Source organism: Equus asinus, chromosome 20, assembly GCF_041296235.1.
Source record: "Equus asinus isolate D_3611 breed Donkey chromosome 20, EquAss-T2T_v2, whole genome shotgun sequence".
NCBI lineage: Eukaryota > Metazoa > Chordata > Mammalia > Perissodactyla > Equidae > Equus > Equus asinus.
In genome coordinates, this window is record NC_091809.1 from 85,210,488 (window position 1) to 85,233,481 (window position 22,994).

Sequence of the window (22,994 nt, forward strand, 5' to 3'; positions counted from 1 at the left end):
TCGCACACACATACACATGTAAATGCATTTGTGCACCATACTTGGACACTTGTGCACACACACAACTGTGCATACATACCTGATGTGTGCATACATACACCTGCACACAGACACATACCTGTCTGCACACACACACGCATGCTCCTGTAGTCTGTAGATACGTACACATCCGTGTACACACACACACGTTCAGCTATACCGTGGAAGTATCACACTCCCTCACAAAGATATAAACCTACACATCTGTACTCAGACCCTCTCCTACCTTCACCCACATCGGGCTCAGAGACCAGGATGCAGGGCCTCACATACAGCACACACACAGAGCTGCCTAAGAGTGGCTCACTCCTGCCCAGGTGCACACTCATGCCCTCCCCAGGGCAAAGCATTGAGCACAGGCTCAGAATGGAGGCAGAAGCCACAGAGATGTCAGCTCCCTCCAGGACACTCCTTAGATGGTCCCTCTGCAGGGCCCCTTGGGTGCAGGGGCCCTATTTTAGTCCATGGGCTCCACCCCAGGTCATGGAGAGATTGAGTCACACACATTCTCTCCTGAGGAGCCTCCTATATTGGGATCTGGTCCTTGCTCACAGTCCTTAGGCAGGGCATGCCCAGGCAGGCAGCCCGCCTGCCCAGGGGAGCTGCCTTTGCCAAGCTAGGCCCACCCAGATCCCGCCTCCCTCCACCTGAGCTGCCTGAGCCCTCGAGGAGAGCCAGGCCAACCTTCAGGGCTGCTGGGCAGTCCTTGCCAGAGAGGGCCTGAGGGCACCCAGCATGTCAGGGCAAGGCTCAGGTTTGAACCTGGGCCCCAGGGGTCTGACCATGGTTAGCAGCAATGGGAGAGGTGCCTGTCAGGCACCAGACAGCCTCGTGGAAGCAGGACACATTGTCACGGGGGATGGGAGCAGATTTGGGGGCTATGGAGGGTCTGCTGGTGCTAGGTGTGAGAGATGGAGAGACGGGGAGGAGAAGAGTCTGCCCACCAGTCCTGGGGAGGAAGTGCTTTGTAAGCACAATGGGCCGCCAGTGGGAGGTGCGGTCATTATTAGGAGGGAGGGCCGCTTTCTGGACAGGGCCTGCGGTCAGTCAGTCGGTCGAGTGGGCCCTGTACACAGGTTGACAGGCTCTCGGCTGAGTCACTTTTCCTGAAATATCCAGTCTGAGGTAGCTGGGCCACTGGGCAGCTTAGAGCGGCCCATAAGTTGGGGAGATGACAAGAGGTGGCTGAGGGGCTGGACCAGGCATTCCTGAGCTGGAGCTGGGGGGACAGCTGGGGCTGGGCTTTGTTGTGGCGGAGATGGGCAGAGGGTTCAGGGACTGGGAGCATAGGACCCTAGTCACTGCATTGTTGGGGACAAAAGGAGAGGTGGGGAAATCTGTTTATCTCACGTGCCATTCCTCAAGAGGCAGAGCATGAATTTCAGGCACAGAGGGGAGCCAGATGGCTTGGGTTTGAATTTTGGCTCCACTGCTTACTAGCTGTGTGACTGTGGGCAAGTTACTTAGTGTCTCTGTGCCTCAGTTTTCCTTATCTGTAGAATGTGGCTAATGATAGATCCTACTGCACACTGTCATTGGGAAGATGAAATGTGAGGCACGAGGTAACTGCTCAGTACATGTTAAGGCCTCTGGACACAGAACCCCAGCCCCAGATGCACACACCCAGCCCTGAGGGCTCTGACCCTCGAGTCCATGGGCCTGAGGTTGAGGGACAAGATGCAGCTCAAACCTGGCAGCAATTTAGCATCACCTGGGAACATTTAAGAATGTCTGGGCTTGGGGGTCCCAGACATGAGCCAGGGTGATAACCCAGCACAGAATCACAGAATGTAGAGTCGGGGCAGGGACCTGCTGGGGGGTGTGGAGGAGTCCTGACCTTGGAGGAAGGGTCGCTTCCTGGCCCTGAGAGCTCAGGCAAGGTCTTAGTTGGGAAGAGCCTTGGTTGGGAGTGGGCTGGTTGGAGAATTTCAGGGATTACATGACGGAGTGTTTGTGAAAGGGCTCTGTATCCTGCCAAAGGAAGAAGTTTGTTTATTGACCCTAGTGTGTTAACATTTCACAGATGGGACAATTGAGGTCCAGAGAGGTGCAGTGACCTGCCCAGAATCACACAGCAAGTCTCTGGCAGAGTTAGGACTCAAACCCTCTGAGGAATGATTGAATCTGAAGGATTGACACAGAAGGAATCTCTCTGAGTTGAGGGATCATAGAGCATGTACCTGGGGCCCCAGCCACTGAGCTGCAGTATGAGAGACCAAGTAAGATTTAAGAAATAACTTCTCAAGAGGTGAGTGCTGTTGAAGTCTTGCGTAGAGCTGGGAGCCCAGGAGATGGTGGCTGTGCCAGGCCAGAGTTGGCTCTTGACCACAGGGTCTGAGATGGCCTCCCCTGAAGAAGAAAGAGCTGTGGCCAGTGGCTGTAACAGACACCTCCTGGGTACCTGTGTCCCACCTAGGCTACCCAGAGCCCAGGACTGAGCTGGTGACCGCTCTCAAGATTTATCAAGAGCTTTGTTCACTGGGCTCAGACTCAGTCCTTACAATAGCCCTTACATTGGTCACCCCCTTTCCAGAGCAGGAAACTGAGGCCAAAAAAAGGGAAGGGAGGCCCTTTTCTACACTAGAACCTTTAAACATCTTAGCCCATGCAACGTTTTCTACAATGTTATTAAGTAGGACAGATTGCCCCTAGTTTGAAGATGCAGTAAAATACATTGACTTGGCCTGCATCGCTTAGTGACAGACAGGCTCCCCACCTCCCCCCATGACCTAGACATGACTCCTAGGAAAAATGCAAGAAGAGGGACCCAGAGGACTAAGGTAGCAGGAAGGCCTCCTGGAGGAGGTGGGCCTTCGACTGGCCCCTGAATCATAAGCAGGCTGACCGGATCTGGAGGGCAGTGGGGGTGGGTAGCCTGGGTAAAGGCCTGGAGGTGAGAATGAGTCAGTGACCCATCTGAGTAGAGCAGGAAGTATAAATTTAAGGAACGGTGGCAGCGAGAGGGTCAAAGCTGGAAAAACAAGTTGGGGCCGTTCTAGAGGGTCTGGCGTGTCAGGCTCAGGGCTTGGGCTTTATTGTGCTGGCGGTAGGGAGTCACTGGAGGTGTCTGAGCAGGGGAGAAGCATGTCCAGAGCTGGACCTCAGAAAGAGAGGTGGGAGAAATTCTGGCATGGAGGGCCTGCCCCTGAGCGGGTGGCACAGCCAGAGCTCTGCCCAGCCTGTATGCCAGGTGCCTGGACTGTGTCCAGGATTGGGCTCAGTGACTCAACGTTGAGGAAATTGCTCCCCAGGGAGAAAGGGCCCAGATGAATCAGCCCAGTGAGGTGGGGAGGCTGGGAGGCTGGGGGCTCACTGAGTCACCCTCCAAGAGGTGGGGGGTGGGTAGTTGCAGAGAAAGGGGTCCACAGCGCAGTGGGAAGGATTCAGGTCAGGCCACAACGAGGGCTGTCAGGGAACTCTGGCTGCCTTCTCTCCGTTATCGGGTTTGATTCTCCTGGCAGTCCTGTGAAGGAGATGGGAAAACTGAGGCCCAGAATGCGGGCAGAGGATCTGACCAAGGTCATGCAGCAAATCGCTGGCAAAGGCCAGGCGAGACCCAAGCGCACCCTCAAGTCCAGACACGTCCCACCGCCCCAGCTGATCTCATGCCAAGCGGAGCTAGGAACCGAGTGGGTCCAGGCGGAGAGCAGGCCCCGGTGAGCCCTCCACCCTCCGCCCGCCCCCGAACCGGGCAGACGGCAATAGGGCCGGGCTGCGCCTCCGCGATGGGACAGCAGGGGGCGCGGGAGCGTCACGGCTGCCGCAGGCGCCTGAGCGCAGAGGCCGCTCTGCGGAGAACTGCGCTCGGGACGCGCGGGTCCCACCGCGGGACTGTGGACTGTGTGGCCCTGGGGCCTGCACCCTCTCTGGCTTCCGGGGACGCCAACGCAGACGTGTCTGTCCAGCGCTGGGCGCCCGGTGCCCCTACCCCTCGCTCAGGAGTGGTGCGCCTGTCTGCGTGTGCGCTCGTGTGTCTGTGCGCACGTGTCTCCTTCACAGATTTGCTACTGCTCCCAGGGCCTGTCCGTCCCGGAGCGACCTCTAAAATTCTCCCTGACTTCTCGCTTTTTCCTGGAAGAGGAGCAAGCCCAGGGCTCCTTGTATCGAGTCAGCGGCTCCTTCCCCCTATCCCCCCCCCCCACCCCGGACCCCCTTTTCACTGCGCTGGTCTCGGCCTTGGGGCTCTGCCTTGGCTGGCTCCAGGACTTTCTAAGTGGTGGGGAGAGGATGTGATCAGACAGGATGGGGGCTCTGCGAGGCCCCCTGCGAGGTAGTGAGAGGAGTGGCGAAGGGGCAAGAGAAGGGAGCGAGGGCTGAGATCCGGCTCCCTGGCGAGGGATCCTAATAGCGGAGAAGCTGGAAGAATCTTGAGAGCGGAGAGATGAGGGAGGTGAGAGCTGGTAGGGGGCTCTCGGGGCGGGGGCGGGGGTATGGGGGGGTCCGAAGATCGCACTAGCTGAGAGGTGCTGTCCAGGGTTGCGGGCAGGTAGGCGGGGCTGGGGCGGTCGGGGGGCGGGGAGTGGGCGGGCCGGGGCGGGGCTGGGGCGGACACTCGTGCGGACCCGCCGAAGCTGTTGCGGACGCGCTGACCGAGCGCAGCGGCCGGGCCGACGGGCGGGCGGGCGGCTGCGAGTATGGTCCTGGTGCTGCACCACATCCTCATCGCTGTTGTCCAATTCCTCAGGCGGGGCCAGCAGGTCTTCCTCAAGCCGGACGAGCCGCCGCCGCCGCAGCCATGCGCCGACAGCCTGCAGGTAGGGGGGCCCCCCCGCGCTGGGCACGAGGAGAACCGGGTGTCGGGCGAGCGCCCGGCCGGGTCCTCCGCGGAGCAGGCAGTCGACGGCTCCGTGGTCCGCCCTACCTCTGAACCCTCCTCAGGGTGGGGACCCCTCCCCTACTTCTGAATCCCACTCCTGTGCTGGGACTGCAACCCATTCTGGGAGCCCTTGAATCCTCAGCTCACATTCCAAACCTCACCCCAGACTCTGAACCCCTTTTGGATCCGGGACTCCATCCCAAGCACTGAACTCCCAGTCCACAGCGGGACCCCAGTCCACACCGAGAGCTCTGTTCAAACCCGGAACCCCCTGCCTCCCAGATTAGTGGAGGACCCCTGCCCAAACCCCTGAACCCCGAGTATATATATTGGACTCCAGACACACCCAAAACAACTGAACCCCCAGCTTTCAGCCAGGAGCCCACCTCAGAGCTGAGGCCTCCCCCCAAGCCCCTGAACCTCTGCTCCACAGCCTCATCTGCACCCCACCCAGATTCCCAGTCAAACATCTGGACTTCAGTCCTGACTCCAACAGACCCCAGGGTCTAAATGCCTCTTTCGTGATGGTTTCACTCCTTCTTGGCAGGCCCCCCTCCCACCCTGTTCCCGTTTTCCCTCCCTCCCCGCCTGCCTCCTGTATAGGAGGTCTCCTAGTCTTTTCCAGCTGGTTTCACTCTCTCCTCTCTTTTCTCTCCGGGTGTGGTGGTCCTACTTTATTCTCTGGTTCTCTTCTGGCTTCTCGGAGTCTTTCTGGGTGTCCTCTCTCTCTGCCCCTCTGTTTCTCTCTCATTTGGTCTCTTTTGCCCATGTGACCACCTCTCTCCATCTGTCTCTTACTCCCCCCAATTTCTCTATCTTTGTTCTGGGGTTCTCTCTCTGTGGTCATCCCTTCCCCTTGTATCTGCCTCTGCTTTTGGGTGGTGAGGAGGTGGGCTCAGAGTGCCAGGCCAGTGTCCCCAGGACCTCCACCCACTCTGCCCCTGCCCCCATGTTGTCAGACATGGCATGGTTGGGCGCTGGTGGAAGGGACTAACATGGAGTGTGCAGTCCCTCGGTGGTGCCCAGGGGTCTAAGGTGGGTGGGGATCATGTGCTGGGGTACTGGGGTTCATAACTTATAAACCCCTGGTCCCTGCTCTCCTAGTCTTGACTGGGGAGAGCGAGGGGCCTGGGATGGGGGAGGGGAGGTGTAGACTGCAATCTGGTGTCCGTCACCTGTGACAGGAGGTGTGCTGAGCTGGGGGAGTCTGGGGGGGGGGTGTGTAGGGTGGGCTGGGTTGCATGTGTTGGGTGTGCCTTGTGTGTGATCATGTGTGTTGTGTCATGTGGTATTGTGTGTGTCATCACTAGTGGGATTATCTGGGGGGACTTGTGGGGGCTTATGGTGAGTGTGAGGATTGCGAGTGTGTGGCATTGCATGCTGTGTGTGGCTCAGGAGATGCCTTGTGGGTGTGAAGCCGTGGCTGTAGGTGTGACTGTTGTGCGTGTAGGGAACTTTGTGTGTGGTTGTGTGTCTGTCCTTGTGGGGTGGAGTTGTGGTAGGGGCAGCTTGCATGGGGGATTGTGTGTGGTTGTGTATGTTATTGGCTGTTGTGTGTAGCCAAGAAGAGCCGCTGGAGGGGCCTGACGAGGGTTTCATTGGATGTCTTGGTTGGGGGGGGAGGGGGCTGTGTGTGCCCAAGTGTGTTTGCAGCCTAGGTGACTGGCCTAGAGTCACTGTGGTACATCCTGGGCTTGCTTGGGAAATATATTAGGACCTGTGTGTTGGTGTTTGAGTGTCATGTGTCTGTGTGGTGGCTGTTTGTGCAACTCTGGGTAGGAAAGAGTGCAGCCAGGGCTGAGGGGTCCAAGGCAAGCAGCTGGTTGACTGAGTGTGTGTGTGTGTGCCCAAGTGGGTGTGGGGAGGAGGCAGTATGCAGGCAGGATTGTCTATGCCAAGGGGCTGTGTGTGCCCACAAACGTGTGACATTTTGGTGTGACGTTAAGTGTGCACATTATCTATGCAGGGTGTGTCTCTGTCTGGGTGGTGTGTGTATTGAATTTAATTGGATGTGTGTGTCTGTGGTTAGGGAAGTGAGTGTGGGGTGTGTGAGGTGCGTGGTGGGAGGCTGAGTGTGAGTGTGATGTGAAGTGTGGGTGTGTGGGCTGTGTGACTTTTTGGTGTGACACATGGATTATGTGATCTTTTCTCCCTGAGAGCTGTTTATGGGTGTGTGTGCGGGGTGTCCAGTGAGCTAGGGGTGTGTGGGGGTGACACGGTAAGGAGGGCTGTGGAATGTGCTGCAGGAGGTAGGAGAGTGTGTGCGGAAGGCGTGTGGGGTGAGGAACGGGGCATGTAATGTTTGGGGTGTGTGGAATACAGCAGGTGTCCCATAAATGTTTGCGGAGTGACGTGTGTGTGCAGGGAGGGCTTGGCTGCCATCCTGTCCTTGCTTCCCTCCCAGTTAGGTCCCCAGAGATGCCCAGTGACGTTCTCACGTGGCCCCCCCAAGCCAGGCTGCCTACCCTTTGCCCTTCATCCTCCTCACTCTGACCAAGGCCTTTGTCTTGGGTTTCCGGCTGAGCAAGCGCTCGACAGGCGGGCGGCGAGTGATGTCGCAGTCCGGGAACCTTTGTTCTTTTCCTCTTAGCCTGTCTCGTGTTTGGGGCCGGGATTTGAAGTGGGGTGGGGAGAGGATGCACGTGTCACAGGGTCACTGTGTTTACTACCACCTCACAGTGCTCCGTAGAGGGGAGGGGTCCCGGCGCCGGCAGTGAGGCCTGGGTGTCATCCCCCGCCCCGGGGACGCCTCCTTGGCGCAAGAGCAGCTTGGGCAGTGCCTGGAGTGGGGTGAGTTTGCCAACCACAGGTGGCCCAGCACCTTTCCTGGCCCACATCATCTCCGGGGTGCTGAGCAGCCATGCGCCCCCTTCCGCATGCTGGCCTGTCCTCTTCCCTTCTCTGTGTGGCCCCTGGGAGGGTCCCTGGGCTGGAAGACAACCAGGAAGACCTCAATCTAGTCCCACTTTTGTTGACCCTGTATCTGATGGGGGGAATAATCCTGTCCTCACAGAGACCCTTATCTGAAAAAGGAGGCCTGGTCATACCTTTGGGGACCCTCTGGTCTGATGGGGGGGAGGTCCCAGTCAGTAGGAGGATCCAGGTCATACTCTCAGAGCAAGCTCTGGGGAAACCTTGGTGGGCAGCCTGCCGACAGGTACTTGAGAGCATGAAAGGCCGGGACACCTTACGGTTGGAAGGCACAGAGACTATCAGAGTCAGTCAGGGGAAGGGGCTGGAGGCTGATGCCTCAGCATCACATTCCAGAATGTTCTCTGGAAGGCTTGAGTAGGGCCTTGGGTGGGTGGAGAAATGTGGCCTGGAGCTGAGGAAGATTCTGGGCCAACTGGAAAAAGGGGTCTTGAAGGCAGCCTGATCCTTCCCAAGCAATACTGTCTGGCTTCGGACGGCCATCTCTGGGCTTCTGGCCATCTCTGGGCCTCCAGCCATCTCAACCTTGCATGTCACCTTTTCCCACCCGATTGTCTTTGGCTGGAATCATCATCATTGTCATCATCATCTTTTAGGCAGTTCTTTCTAAATTCCAATCTCCTTTCACAAATGTCTCATTTAACAGATTAACTCATTCAGTTGTCTGAAAGCGTTTTTCGAGAACTGACTATGCACCGGGCAGCCACAGTTTTTGATGCTGGGGTCATAGCAGTGACCAAATAGGCCTCCTGGGGCTCCCACCTTTGGTGTCTGAGAAACCCCGTCTTCCCGGCCCAGCCACACTGTCAGCCCCTAGACCCTGGCAGATGCCCCCCGCTTCTGTGTTTCCTCCAGCCTGGTGAGCCCCTGGGTCTGTGAGGCTCCAGGTATGCCTACCGCAGTGTTGGGGTCTGGCTCCCGCCAGAATGCGAGCTCTTCAGAGGCTGGGCTGGGTCTGCCCATCCTGTGTGTCCTGAGCTGGGCTTGGCATAGTCTGGATGCTCATTTTGATCGTCAGATGTCTATAACCCCTGTAGGGTTGGCAGCCCAGCTACCATCTAGGGAAACTGAGGCCCAGAGCAGGGAGGGGACTTTAGGCAGCCTCCTCTTTAGACCCTCCTTTTACCAGCATTACCAGAGACCAAGAGAGGTCAGGTGACTAGTCCAGGTTTCACAGCAAGGTGGCAGGGCTGGTCCCAGAATACAGCTCTCCTGACCGCCAGGCTGGGCTCCGGCCCCAGCACCATGCTGCTCCTGGCTGGCCTCCGTGCTGCCTGTGGCGGGTAAACGATTATTAATGACCCCCCTGGCAAGGAGACAGGAAACGTTTCCCAGCCACAGCTGGGGACCTGCTCCCTGCCAGCCCCAGCCATCCATAACGCTGTTGCGTCCGCATTGATGTTATCTCCATGCCGCCTCCGCCTTCTTTGCTCCTCCTGCCCATCTACCTCCCAACTCCCCTTCCTCTCAGGGGTAAAGGACAAGAAGGAGTAGAGCTTTCTCTTCTACAACTCTGTCTCTCACCACTTTCTCCAACCCGATTCATCTCCACCTACTTCCCTGCCCCAAACCAGCCAGAAGTAACCCCTCCTCCAGGAAGTTTTCCCTGAATGCACTGTCAACCCTTCCAGGAGCCCTGTCCTGGGCTGTGGCCACTGGATCTCCCTCATTGCAGACTCTGGTCCCTTCTGATGGTTTGCTCTGATGGCCATAGGGCTGGGCTGAGGACTTCCTATGGCCTATCCTCAATTGCTGTCTTAGGACTGACTCATGGAGGATCTTCCCAGATGCTTCCTCCAGGAAGTCCTCATCCCAGCCCAGAGACTCTCACTTCCTCTGAGAAACCACAGCCCTGCCTGTCCATGCCACTCACTGTGTACTGCCAGGCCTCCATCAGGGGACATTTAGTGAGGTCATCTGTGTGCCCATCAGAGAGGGTGGGTGGAGATAAGCACGGTGTGGACCTTAAAGTTCTGCCACATGTTACTCCAAGTCTGAGCAGCAGTGCATCTACCCATGGCAGGTAGACAGACCTAGGTTCCAGGGCTGACGGTGGGCAGGTGGTGGGATGGGGAGGGGGCACAGACAAAGATCAATGCTGGTAGATTGCATGGTGAGGGCAGTGCTGGAGAGAAACTCGGGGGCCATGGTGGGACAGAGCAGGGGCCCCTGATTCAGCCCAGAGTGGGAGGGAGGGTCAAGTTGGAGAGCTTCCAGGAAGAAACATATCTAAGCTCAGAGCTAAGGGCTGAGCTAGGAGAAAGTTCTAGACAGAGAGAGGGAGAGAATGGTGAAGCTGGTGACAGACAGAGGGAGGAAGACACATGGTCCCACGGTTCCATGGAGCTGGGTCCTGGATGCCAGCGTGGCTGAATCGACAAAATTGCCGGCGGGGGGGGGGGGGAGTCCCTGGGGGTGAAGCGTCCAGAGTCGAGGCTGGTGAGCCTGGCAGGGGCCAGATTATGCAGGACTTACAAGCTATGTTAAGGAATGTGGATTTTTTCCAGAGGGAACTGGGCACTAGGGGAAGAGTTGAAAGCAGTGCAGGGACTGTTAGGGAAACCCCTGGGCCACGGGATGGAGAGTGCATAGAAGGGGTGAGGCTGGAGGCTGGGTGGCTGTACAGAGACTGGCACAGGGTGGTCCAGACAAGGGGTGATGAGACTGGGAGGGGGAAATGCCAAGGATGGAGGGGTGGGGACAGAGGGGCAAGGGGTAGAGGAGGGAGCCGGTCAGCTGTAGAGGTGAAGGGAGAGCGAGAATGCCCCCTCACCCTGGATGGTGGGCAGTGAAGGAAGGCAGGGTTTGAGGGCAGATGCCTGGGCCTGTGTCACGGCCCTCTAAGGACCACAGGGTCTCAGGAAGACCTTCTAGGTCAGGAGCTTTGAGGCTAAATGGAGACCAGGAGACCTGAACGCCGCTTACAGCCACTGCATCCTTCTCATAGCGTGGGCACTCAGGGTCTGCCCTGGGCAGAGTGTTCAGAATTAAAAAATTAAAACAATCTGTGAAAAGTAATGTTTAATAAAATTCACATCCAAAAATGTATGAGTACATTCCAAAGTGAGTTAAAATGTAAATGTATGAAAATGCTAAACATACAGTGGTGGTTCTAATATCAATTCTAAGCCTTAACTGTGTCCCTCCACTTGGGATTTGGCTCCCTTGAAGCTGCCGCCTCTGGTGTGGCTGGACCCCCAGGGGCTCCAGGACTTTCCAGTCTTGTGTGCAGGGCACTTCCTCTGGGGAGTCTGTCCTCTGGCCAGTAGCTTCAGGTGGCAGGCATTTTGCTTTTCCTGTCCCCTACTCTGAGGTGCAGACCTAGCGGAGGGGGAAGGGCGAGGGAGTTGCAGGAGCTGAGGGAAGAGGGGCTGAGGGATGAGGTGCTGGCTAAAGGGCCCAGTGGCGGTGGAGGGGGGAGCAGGAAGAGTGTGGGAGGGCCGGGAGGGAGGGTGAAGGCAAGTGAGCAGGGCTGAAAGAGCAGTGGCACCCCGACATAAATGCCAGTGCAATCGGCCCTTTGGCCCTTTCTATCTGGGGGCTCCACACCCTTGGATTCAACCAACTGAGGTTCAAAAGGCAGACAATGGTTGTGTCTGTACTGAACATGTATAGACTTTTTTCTTGTTATTATTCCCTAAACAATACAGTATAACGATTTGCATAGCATTTCCATTGTATTTGGTATTATAAGTAATCTAGAGATGATTTAAAGTATATGGGAGGGTGTGGGTAGGTTATAGGCAAATACTGCACTATTTAATATAAAGGACTTGAGCATCCGGGGGTTTTGGTATCTGCGGGGGTCTTGGAGCCAATCCTTCAGATACTAAGGCATGAACATATTTCAGAATGTAAAAGTTTCCCCATTTCTTGGACACCAGAATGTTGAGGTCCCATTTTGCAATCACGGGGTTGGGCATTGCTTGGCTCCCACTGGTAATCTTGCACATGGCCGTTTTCTGGGCTGCCTTTCTCACCTGGAAGGAGGAAGTGGGGGGGGGGTCAATATCTCCAGGGGTGTGTGAGCTCGAGCTCTAGGGATGTGTAACTGAGAATCAGAGTCAGTTTGTGGGGTTCGAGCCTGACACGGCTCTCAGCTCCCGGCCGGGGCTGTGTGGGTGCATGGTGGTGTGATTCCGACATTCTGTGACTTTAAGATGCTGAGATGCCAGGAGCTGAAGATGCGGACATTCTGTGAATCCAGGATTCTAGGATTTGATGATTTGATGATTCAATGATTCTAAATGGGGCTGCTGGGAAGAGCTGCAACCACCTGCCTTGTTAATGTTGATGTTCAGTTATTAAAAACATAACAAGAAGCAATGGAGACAGCTCGGATCGTGGGTGGCCCCCACCCCCAGTGAGGGAGGGCAGGAGGGGCTGGGCTGGCATTAGTGGGGAGCGAGCCCCTCTCAACCTGGGTCAATGGGCTGTTTCTCAGGCCACAGCAGAATGGGTGTGTTCACGTGTGAGATCTGCCACTCCCTAAGCTTGCGGGCTAAGGGGTCGTTTCCTTCATCCCCCTGCCTCCGTTCCTCAACCATTTCAGACTATGGCAGAGAGAGGAGTGCCCTTTCCTCCCAGCCCCTCGAGTCTCTGTGCAGGAATGTTGACAGTGAAGGAAGGAGAGGCCTGCTCACCCCCCACTTCCCGGGCAGCTCGGGCCTGAGGGGGAAAACAGGACATGAACGCTTCCTGGACACGGACACGGAAGTGCATGAACCCCTGCGTGTGAGGGCCCCAAGTACAAAGGGCCTCCGACTAGGGCAGAGGCCAGGGCAGCCAGAAGGACAGTGTGGGCATCGGACGGTGACCCTTCAGCTCCTTGAGTGCAGGCTGAGGAGGGAGCACCCTGCTTGTGCCCTGGGGGTGGCTGTGAGAAGGGCCTAAGGAAGGGGGGGGGGTCCCAGCGCAGGGAGCCTGGGAGCTGATGACCGATGGGTGCTCCCGTGCAGCATGGGCCCACGGCCCAGCTGGCACAAGGCCAGCCCATTTGTGCAGCAACTTGCTGCCTCTTGAGTTGTGCACGTGCATCAGCACCCACACCACAGTTGGGGAGACAGCATCCAGGCCAGAGAGAAGGATCTCGGCCCTCTAGAGAGCCGGCCCTGCTGGCTCCCTCAGAAGCTCAGTACCACTGCACAAGTCCCAGCCCGGTGGGCTCACAGATCAGGTGATGGAGGCTGGGAGCTGGCCCAGGTCACACGGCACAGCAGGGCCTAAAATCCAGCTTCCTGATTCCCAGTCCTGGGGGCTCCCCATTGCCTGCAGCTCGCCCCTTTCCCCTGGAACACCTAGGGAACAGGAGTGCAGGCAGAACTCAGGTTAGGGGGGCTGAGCCCTTGTCTGTCACCCCTCCATCTTTCTCCTCCCACAGCCCAGAAGGCAGGTGGGCTGGCGACAGCAGCTCCCTGACATCCACAAGGCTCCATTGTCTACCACATCCTGTGTTGGCCCTGAGGACCGGGTCCCCAGCAGGGAGCCCCTCCCCAGCTGCCCAGCCCACAGTGGGCCTCCCTGGGGTTCTCCTCTCTCTGCACTCTGCCGCTCTTCTTCCCGCTGTCCCATCCCTCACTCTTATCTCCGCCTCCACTCGGGCTCTCTCCCCACCCCTGTAAGTCTCCGTCTCTGGCTGTCTCTGTGTGTCAGTCTCTCTCAGAAGATTGTTAGACTTGGAAGGGCCCTAGGAGATCATCAGGTCCAACCCTTTTATTCTTCAGATGAAGAAAGAAGCTCAGAGAGGGGAACGTCTTGTCTGAAGTTGCATAGCAGGTTGTGGCAGACCCCGGGTCACAGGAGAAGACTGCCCTTGGCGTCAGGCATCTAGGGTTTGAGGACTGACTGTGTTATGACCGGCTTGACAGGCTTCTCGCCTCAGCCCTGAGCTGTCTGTCCTTCCTCTTCTTTGCCCAGACTATGCCCTTCTCTGTCACTGTGTCTGCTGCCTGGCTGACCCCTATCTTGGGCAAACTCTGCCTTTGGGATGCAGACCAGAGCTCAGGACTCTGTGACTGAGGTGCACACCCGTGCACATAGGGACACACAGGCACATGCAAGTACACGCATGATTACATACAAGTCCCAGGTGAAAATCTGTATTGCATAGTTAGAAGACTGTCCTCAAACATAGTGTTCTCTTTTGTGAGGCACCACACACCTCCTCCAGGAAGCTCCCCCGGACCTCTCTACAGACTGTCTCCATCCCACTAGCCCCTTTGTGATAACTGAGTTCTCTGAGCCTAGGTTCCTCCTCTGTGTCCCCAAAGGCATGGTTGAGTCTCCCCCTAGTCCTTGCCCTTCTTTCATTGTCCCCTCCTTCTGTCTCTAGGAGGGGCTCAGCTTCCTGTGGCTGGGTGGGGAGAGCCCTGTGGTCCCCAGAGGACAGTGGGACAATGGGGAGGCGGTGACAGATGAGACATTGTGTCTTCCCCAAAGCTGGCTCCACCCTACCCTGACCTCCTGCCTGGTGTCTGGGGCATAACTCTGGCCTGTGGACCCTTTAGGACTAGGTCCCAGTCTGACCTCACGTCCTTGACCTGTCAGGGCAGAGGTTAGAGAACCAGAGCCCCTGATGCTCCAGCAGCAGTTCTGCAACTGGAGGCCCCCAGGACGCCAGCAGCATATTACTGGGGTGGCGTAGATTCCCGGGCCGCTGGGAGGGTGAGCTGGGCTGCTCTGACTGTGGGGGAGGCAGGAGGCTGGTAAACGCTGAGGCTGGGGTGGAATTATGGAGGCACTATGAGGGCCTAGCCGAGACTCCCCTCATCCTGTCCGCCTCCCAGGGCAGAGGGCAGGAGCTCTCCAGGAGAGGAGGAGAGGCCTGAGGGGCAGTTGGAGAATCAAGTGAAGCTGGCACTGCCTCCTCTCAGGAGGGGGAGGGACCGTCCCGGGGCAGCCGTGGGTGGACCACCGTTGAGGGTTGTGGACAAAAGGGTTGGGCCCTGGGGTCAGGTGCTTATCTCCGCCCTCGTCATTTCCTCTGCCGGACACGCTGGGTTAGCAGGGTCATCGCACAGAGGGAAGGAACAGGCCGGAGCCAGTGCACACCAGGCCCTACAGTGGACTCAGGCACACGGGTGACCTTGTCACGCCCTGGGCTGCAGTCAGTCCCCTGTAGAAGCCCAGCCATGTGGTCACTGTCACCGTGGGAGATGGCCACCTCTAGACTATCGCCCTGCACACAGACCCAGAGATCCTGCGACACTCAGGCCCAGCTACATGCACAGCCGGGCAGGGAGACCCCACAGGACATAGGGACATGTGGGACAACCAGACAGCCACCCACAGCCACGCCACAAGCATCCACACACCAGGTGCAGCTACTGTCACCCCTATGGTGACCCAAGGAGAGTCACAGATTCCAGCAGTCGTGGGAAGGCGTCCAGAGCCTGGATGAGAAGAGGGGGGCACCAGGCAGGGAACACAGACCCACCCCCCCAGCTTGCTGAGCGCTGGAGGCTGTTTATTTCCTAGCAGGGATGGGTGTCTCATCCCCCTCCCCTCCCCCTCCCCACCACATGCTTCCGAAGCTGCCAAATCAAATCAGCCCCTGCGCCCGCGCCAGGCTGGCATGGCGGCCAGCAGCTGACGGGAATGAAGCCAGGCTCAGAATATCCCGCGCCTGTGCCCATCCCATGCCTGGGTCTGCCTGTCACGTGGGGGTGGGGAGGGGCCGCCGGCTGCGGGCAGTGCCTCTCAGAGAGGCTGGGGTTCTGTACACTACCTGGGTGGCCGGCTCCCGGAGAACCAGTGAGCGGGTCCCCCATACGTCTGCCAGCATTTGAGGAGCCCTGGAAGTGGTGCTGAGGGGACGCAGGCTGGAGGGTCCAGTTGGAGCCCAGATGACTGGGCACCAGGCTGAGGCTGGGGGCTCACACATAGGATCACATTTGTTTAGGATTCACAGCAACCTCTGCTGCAAGGCCCCCCCAGGGACTGAGTGAGTGGGACATTACTCATCCCACTTTTTAGGTGGGGAAACTGAGGTTTTGAGAGGAGTAGTGAATCTCCCTGGAGAGAAGCAGAAGTGGAGGGGGTCTCAAAGGGGTAAGAATGTGGTCGTTCCCACTCCTGAGGAGCCCCAGGCTGAAAGAAAGAGCTCGGTTCAGTTCTCAGAGTCAAGCAAGGGGCAGAGAATACACCAGAACCAGAAGTGCCCACGGAGGGCAGGGAGCAAGAAGGGAGAGTGGGGAGAGAGCAGGGTGCGATCAGACAAGGCTCTCTGACAGAGGCTGCCTATGGGAGACAGGAGGCCGGGGCCTGCTGGGGCTGGGGTGGCGGGCAGGCTGGGTGCAGGGGAGAAGGCCTGCCTGGCCTCAGCTCCTGGCCTTCTTGTCTCTACAGCTGGCCGGGACCTCCTTGCACAGGAGCCAGTGCCCCCAGGGAGTAGAGACGCCCAACTGGAGGTGAGAGTCAGCGGAGGGAGGAGTGGGTGGGCTTGGGGGCGTGGGGGCACAGGCCGGGGGTCAGCCTGAGCATTGCCCCCACCCCTGGGAGGACTGGGAGGCTGGAGCCGAATCCTAGCCCCATCCCCTCCAGCCTAGGGTCCCCTCACACGGAGACTGCCTCCCCCACCCTATTCCTGCCTGGGGTCCCTCCCACTGAGGATTCACCCTCCTCCCAAACTACCTGGGAGTCGTTTGAGACTCCTCCTTCGTCCTCCTCACCCTCATCCAACAATTCCCTGTTGGTTCTCTGCCCTAAGTATTTCATGAATTTCTCACCTCCTCTCCATTCCCGCTGCCTGTCCTGGGGACTGGTCATCTTTTCCCTGGACGGCTCACTGGCTGTCTGCTTTCAGCTGCCCCCATCCCACGTGTGGCTGCCAGAAGGATCTTTCTAACATGCAAACCTGAACTTGTCACTTGCTCAAAAATTCTCCATGCTCCCCATCCTCCTGCTCCCTCTATAACCCCAGCCAGGCCACCGTCCCCCCTTCATCCGTTCTGCCTCCCCAGAACCGCTCCTGCTGGCCTCTTCCCCCCTCAGCTTCCCAAATCCTTCTGGGCTCAGCTCTAGCCTCCCCTCCTCTGGGAAGCCCTCCCTGCCCCTCGCGCTCCCTCCTCTGAGCTCTCCTACCCTGGCAATCAGACGCTGGGCGTTCTGCTGTCTGTGCCGTGAGCGCCCTGTTTTCTCCATTATGTGACTCTGTATGTCTTCCTCTCTGAACTCTGAGCTCCTTGACCAGGGCACTGTGCGCTTTTCATTCCTGAGTCTCCCACCGCCCTCCAGAGGGTGCCCAGTGAGGCCTCAGTGGGTGCGGGGTGACATCCCCAGTCCCTGACTGTGCCTTTGGGGTGCCTCGTAGGAATCTTCAGTGCTCAGAGGGGCCTTGAGGGGCAGATGGGCTGGGCTGGGGACGGAAAAGATTGGCACAGAGGAGGGGTGTGTGTAAAATTGGACCACGTGGCATGAACCCACTCTCGTGCCCAGGCCTGGCTGAGAGGAAGCGGAGGCTGCTGCTGTGTTAGCCCCTCCTCTGTGCTAGGAACTCCCCTGTTTAGTCCTCACAACCTCTGTATGAGGCATGGCTCTTCTTATTCTCCTTTCACAATTGGGGAAGTTGAGGTGCAGCGGGATCACACAGGAAGTGAATCAGGGGCAGAACTGAGAGTGGAGCCCAGATGTGTCTCGTGCCTGACTCTCCGTCTCTCCCTGCCCTCTGGTAAGATGGGAAAGAGGACGCCCACACAGGGCGTGGTGCCCAGGGGGCTCAGCGTGGGCTCACTGCTGGGACGTAGGGCCAAGCCCTGAGAAGGTCCCTACTGCTGGGAGCTGGGGAAGGGAGAGGAGGGGGGCCTGGAAAGTCATTATTAATTTATTTATGGCCATGGCATTTCCCGTGGGGTGGGGGCTCCCCCCAAAGCTGGGACAGATGGTGTTCCTGGGAGCCAACAGCATCTCAGCAGCCACTGCCACCTGCCAGGAAAGACTGGATTTTTCATCCTCCCAGGAAGCTGGGAGGGAGAGGCCTTTGGAGAAGCTGGGACCCTCCTGGGCAATGGGAGCTGGGCCCCAAGGGAAGGAGCCAGGCCCAGGCTCCTTGTCTGTGCCTCTGTGCACAGCCTCTTCTGCCTAGGCCCTTGGCCCTGCTCCTGCAAGTTCAAGTTCTGCCCCTCCTTCCCAGCCCCCAAGCCTTGCCCTCCCACCGGCCGCCTTGCTGGATGACCCCCATTTGCTCCCATCCCTCTGTTCTCCCTCGGCCTTTCCTGCTTGGGTCCTGCTGCCTCCTCCCTCAGACTGAGGATCTTAGGCTGTGAGCCCCTCAGCTCTCAGCTCTGTCCTGTCCCCAACCCCACACTCACCCGAAGATGGCAGGTGTCTGCCTGGCCTCTTGGCAGAGGCTGCTCTATTTCTGGGTTCAGGAGCACCCCCTCCCGAGTGCCCAGGCCTACGCTCAGCCCTGTTGGGGAGAGACGGGTTGCCACCCTGGGGGACTCCCCAACACAGAAAGGACAGGGCTGGAGAGAGTAGGGACTTTAGGGTGTTGCTCAGACTATGGAGACAGCCGTAGGGAGAGAGAGGAAGGGCTGGAGAGACTGCTGAGGAGCCCTCCTGTCAGGGTGCAGGCGAGGGAGACACGATGGCCTCATCCAGTGGACAGACTGTGGGGTTGGATTGGCATGAGTTCAAATCCCCGCTTCACCACTTCCTAGGTGTGACCTTGGGCCAGTCCCCTAGCCAGCCTGAGCATCAGTTTCCTCACCTGTCAAAAGGGGATAAGAAGCTCCATCATGATTGGACGTAAGCGCAGCAGAGCTGTTGGGAGAAGTTTACAAAGACAGTATGTGAGGTGCCTGGCCCAGGCCTGGCCCAGCGCGGGTCCTTGGAGGGAGGTGGCACCTTCCCTGCTTCCCTCCAAGGTGAGATCCTTGGAGTTGGGCCGAGGCTGTGCCCCTGTGGGACAGGGTGCACTGAGGGGCTGGGCTGGGGTTCCTGGAGGCTCTCTGGGCACGGCATGCTCTCCTGGCACTGGCAGCGTGGCAGCCGGCGGAGCAGGGCTGCCGGCACCATCCCCACCTAGCGGTTGTCTGTTCAGCACACCCTCTTGGGATGGCTCCCTGGCCCTTGTGCCAGCGCTGGCCTGAGGAGGGGCTCTTCAGGCTCAGCCCAGAGTCTGCCTTCAGGGTCAGGGCCGTCACTCTCCCTGGATGTCGGGGCTGAGGCAGTTCAAGTAGTGAACTGAGCACACTGGGTCCGTGCCTTCTCTGTGCTGGCTCTCAGGGCCTGGATGGGGGCTTGGGAGCCCTCGCTAGGGCAGGGGCAGGGGAAGAGGCAGACGTGGACAAGGGCAAGGGTACCTATACTAAGCACCCTAATGTGCTGCCCAGCTCTGGCTCGTCTATCACTGCCCACAGCATAAGTAAAGACCACAGCGTTGCTGGCCCTGCCTGCTGGACCCCTCATGTCTACCTTTTGCCCCCAGATGCAAGCTCTTCCCAGCCTCCCTGCCTTTGCTCACACTGACCTCTCTGAAGTACCTTTCTCTTTTTTCTCCACCTACTCCCTTTTCAAGTCCTGGAGTAGATGTCACCTCCTCTGGAAGTCCTCTCAGATTGCTCCCTCAACCTCGAGTCAAGTCAGTCTGCCCTCCTTCCTGGGCACTCTCAGCCCCCAGGCTACCCTGAACTTACAGTTGGGTAACTTCTCACCTCATGTGGTTATATGTGCTTTTGTTGTAAACACCTTGGGGGTAAGAACCAAGGCTGAGCCTCCTTTGTCTCTCCTGGGCCCACGTGGGGCTTGGCATAGACCTGGTATATAGTAGATCCTCCATAAATGCTTCTTGATCAAATGAGAATGTCTGTTACAGAGCGGGAGTAGTTCCAAGAAGAGAGAAGTTGCTGGATTAGGGGCAGTCTTGGAGACTTCCTGGAGGAGATGGCCTTGGAACTTTGAAGGATGGGGAGGGCCAAGGTCACTGACTGATGAGGCCGGAGATCAGCTGGATAGTCAGAGAGGTCCGTGTGGTCAGCTTCTGAGAGGACAACAAGGACCAGCACAGGACTGGGAACAAGCAGATAGAGGAGCCTGAAACAAGGACCCAGCCCCAGAGGGGGCTGCAGGAGGCTGGCCCGGTGCTGGGGACCCAGATTCACAACCTCTCTGCCCCTGGGTCCTGGGCTGAGGAATGCTTGGTCCCAGAGTCTGAGGGGAGGCTGAGGCCGCCAGTGGTGCATCAGTGGCCCAGTGTGGTGGGGTAGCGATGGGCAGGGCAGGAGCCGGGGTGGTGCTGTAAGGGAAGATCGTCATGGGGGCTTAGAAAGCTTTGCAGGGGACAGGAGCAGCTTGTATGTGGGCAGGATGGGCCAGGTCTCCATGGGAGGAGGCCCGACGTGTCAGTGGAATCCAGGCTTCTGGGTAGGGAGCGTTGGGCTGAGGCTGGAAGGGCGGCTCCAAGCAGCGCTTTTCAGGCTTTTTTAAAAATTCTTGAGTGAGTGCTCCTAACTGACAGATGTGCCAGCCTCCTCCTGGATTCTGCACATCAGGAGCAAGCGGCCTCGATGATGCCCCATGGCCCCGGGGGAGCTGCTGCCAACAAGTTGGCCATAGCATCTGGCATCCATGGGGGCCCTGAGGCCCTGCCATCTGCCCATGCCCACCTGTCAGGCTGTACAGGCCCGGGGTATGCAGGGACCTGGGGCCAGGGAGGCAGTCTCAGCTGCCACCCCAGCCTGTCTCTCTGTCTGTCCATCTGTCCACACCCCTGACTGACAGAGGACAAGGTGGAGGTGGGCAGACAGAGGTCCCGCCATCAGAGAAGCCTAGTCTGAAGGGGGAGGCATCAAGCAGCAGGGACTCACACCCAGAGAAGACACAAGCTGAGGCAGGGCCAGGCTTCTGGGCAGGCTAAGGGCCAGGGAGGGCCAGCCCCCTTGAGGGCTTGGAATGGAGGCTCAGAGAGAGGCAGGGACTGGCTCAGAGGCACACAGCAGGTCTGAGGCAGTGCTGGGCTGGAAACTCTGGGCCCAAGGACAAGCTTCCTCCGGCTGGCACCTCCCCCACCACCCTGCCTGGCCCTTGGCTGTAAACACAGAAAGAACAAGTTCCGTTTCCCGGGAAATATTTATCTCAGGCCAGGCCGTGTGGGGAGCGTGCGCTGGCCTCCACGTGTCCTTCCTGCGGGCTGGTCTAGGGCAGGAGGTGAGGGGGTTTGGCAGCCACCGGGGGGCATTCTGTGGGGCCCCCCAAGGCAGGGCCAGGAAGGGCGTGCCCTGAGGCTCCTGCTGGAGGCAGAACCTGAACGCTGGTCTGGGGAGAGGAGGGAGCTGATAGGAAGGAAACCAACTATTTTTCTCCAAATCCCACAACATAACCTCCCGTTTCTCCCGTTCCTGTCTTCATCCCTCTCAGCCCTGTCTCCTCCCGCTTCCTGCCTCCTAGCCTTTGCCACTGTCTGGTGCCCCTGTCTGGGATGCCTTTTCTTCCTCTTCCTCACATCTCCCAGCTCTCCGCTGGCTTCCTCTGGGAAGACTTCCCTAACTCTGTGACCCCCAAACCCTTTGTCTTCCACCTTCCACCATCTGTCCTTCTCTTGCTCCCAGCAGCTTGGGACTGAGCCGCATAGACCAGCTAAGGTCTCGTCCCAAGCTTTTCAGACAGTGTAGACAACTTCTTCCTGACTGCCCAGGAGCCCCCCTCCTGGGGAGCCCCGGCCTGGGCACCCTAGGAGGGGAGCAGGGCCTGGAGGGCACCTCCCTTCAGTGGAGCCAGCACAAGCCCAGGCACATGGGGTCCAGGTTGACTGAATGGGGGAAAATCCCATGGGCCCAGCCAGAATGAGGGGGGCAGCGGGCCGGGGATCCCACTGGCCGGCTCTAGGGCTTTGGGCTGTGTATCCCAGGCTGGGCCAGGCCTGACTGGGGCCCTGACAACAGGAAATCCTTGAAGGAACAAGCAGTGGCTGAGGACTCCAAGCACAACAACAGGAAACAGCCTTGACATGGGGCAGCAGCTCCTGTGCCCAGCGGGGTGGGGGTGGGGGGAGCTTGTGGGACCCAGGGTGATGCCAAGGGTGACACTGAGACACCGATTACGGGGCAGTGGGTGTTCTACTGAGTGTGTGACACTGAGCTTGTGACATTGTGTGATATCGAGTATGTGACCTCAATCATGGGATACTATGTGGAGAATAGGTTAGTCACAGAGTGTGAGGCTAAGTGTGTGACACTGAGTGATACTAAGTGTGTGACACCACTTGTCGAAGACTGTGTGAGACAGTGGATGTGCCACTGAGTGTGATAATGTGACACTGTGACACTGTTTGACATCGACTGTGTGATGCTGAGTAATACCACGTGTGACACTAAGGGTGTGACAGTATGAGGATCAAATATATAAACACGGTTGAATGACAGACACTCTGGTCCTGAGTTTGTGGCTCACGTGTCTGAAACTGAATTGTGAAACTGAGCGTGTGATGCCCCAAGCCTAGGATATAGTGAGGCTGAGTGTGCACCCAAGGGTGTGACATGGAGTGACATCAAGTGCGTGAAAACCAGTTTGTGTTGCTGGGTGACCCTGAGCCTGACATTGAATGTGTGGTGCTGTGTGACAATGTGAAATGTGAACATGTGACACTGAGTATGACGCTGTCATGGGAAGACCCTGATGGGTTCAGACAGGGGAGTGACGTGGTCTAATTTATGGGGGAGAGTTTTTTGACTCATAAAAATTTTTATTCCATTCATTCACGTTTAGTATCACATTGTTTCAAGGGTAAGGGAACTTCAGAATTAACGCCTCGGTGATAATGCACAGCACTCTGCAGGCGCGGGGTTCTGGGACTGGAAATGCTATCTAATAAAACTATTATTTTGAGTATTGAATATTCTGTATTACTTTTGCCTTCAATCTATAGACCAACTCTGGCTTTATTTCTGGAAAATTTGCTCTGGCTGCAGAATGTATGTGGGGGCTGAGTTGGAGGGACCGGGGGGAGGCAGGCAGACAAGTTGGAGGCTACTGCAGCCGCCCAGCCGGGAGACGGCGGTGCTGGGCTCAGGGGTGGTAGAAGTGTTGGAGAAAAATGGACAAGCTTTGGAGATATTTGGGAGGCAGAAATGATAGAACTTGCTGATGAATGAGAGGAGGGACAGGATGGCGCCCAGGTTTCTGGCTTGAAGAACCAAGCGATGGACAGTGGAGATGTTGCTGAGATGGGTGGACTGGGGGAAGGTCAGGGTTAGTGGGACGGGAAGGGCAA

General features: G+C 57.8%; 1 protein-coding gene across 7 annotated transcripts in view; it reads left to right on the forward strand.

Moving 5' to 3' along the window:
- Nucleotides 1–22,994, forward strand: part of PDE2A (phosphodiesterase 2A) — an 89,754-nt gene that overhangs the window by 22,103 nt on the left and 44,657 nt on the right. For 2 of the 7 annotated variants that reach the window (XM_070490780.1, XM_070490781.1), the window contains exons 1-2: nt 3,520–3,695; nt 4,724–4,793. In XM_070490780.1, the coding sequence (XP_070346881.1) occupies nt 3,535–3,695; nt 4,724–4,793 (231 nt within the window). In that variant the 5' untranslated portion in view covers nt 3,520–3,534. Of the gene's footprint in view, nt 1–3,519; nt 3,696–4,405; nt 4,430–4,623; nt 4,794–16,132; nt 16,195–22,994 lie in introns of those variants that run through there. The other 5 variants (XM_070490782.1, XM_044752428.2, XM_044752429.2 and 2 more) reach the window with 5 other exon arrangements.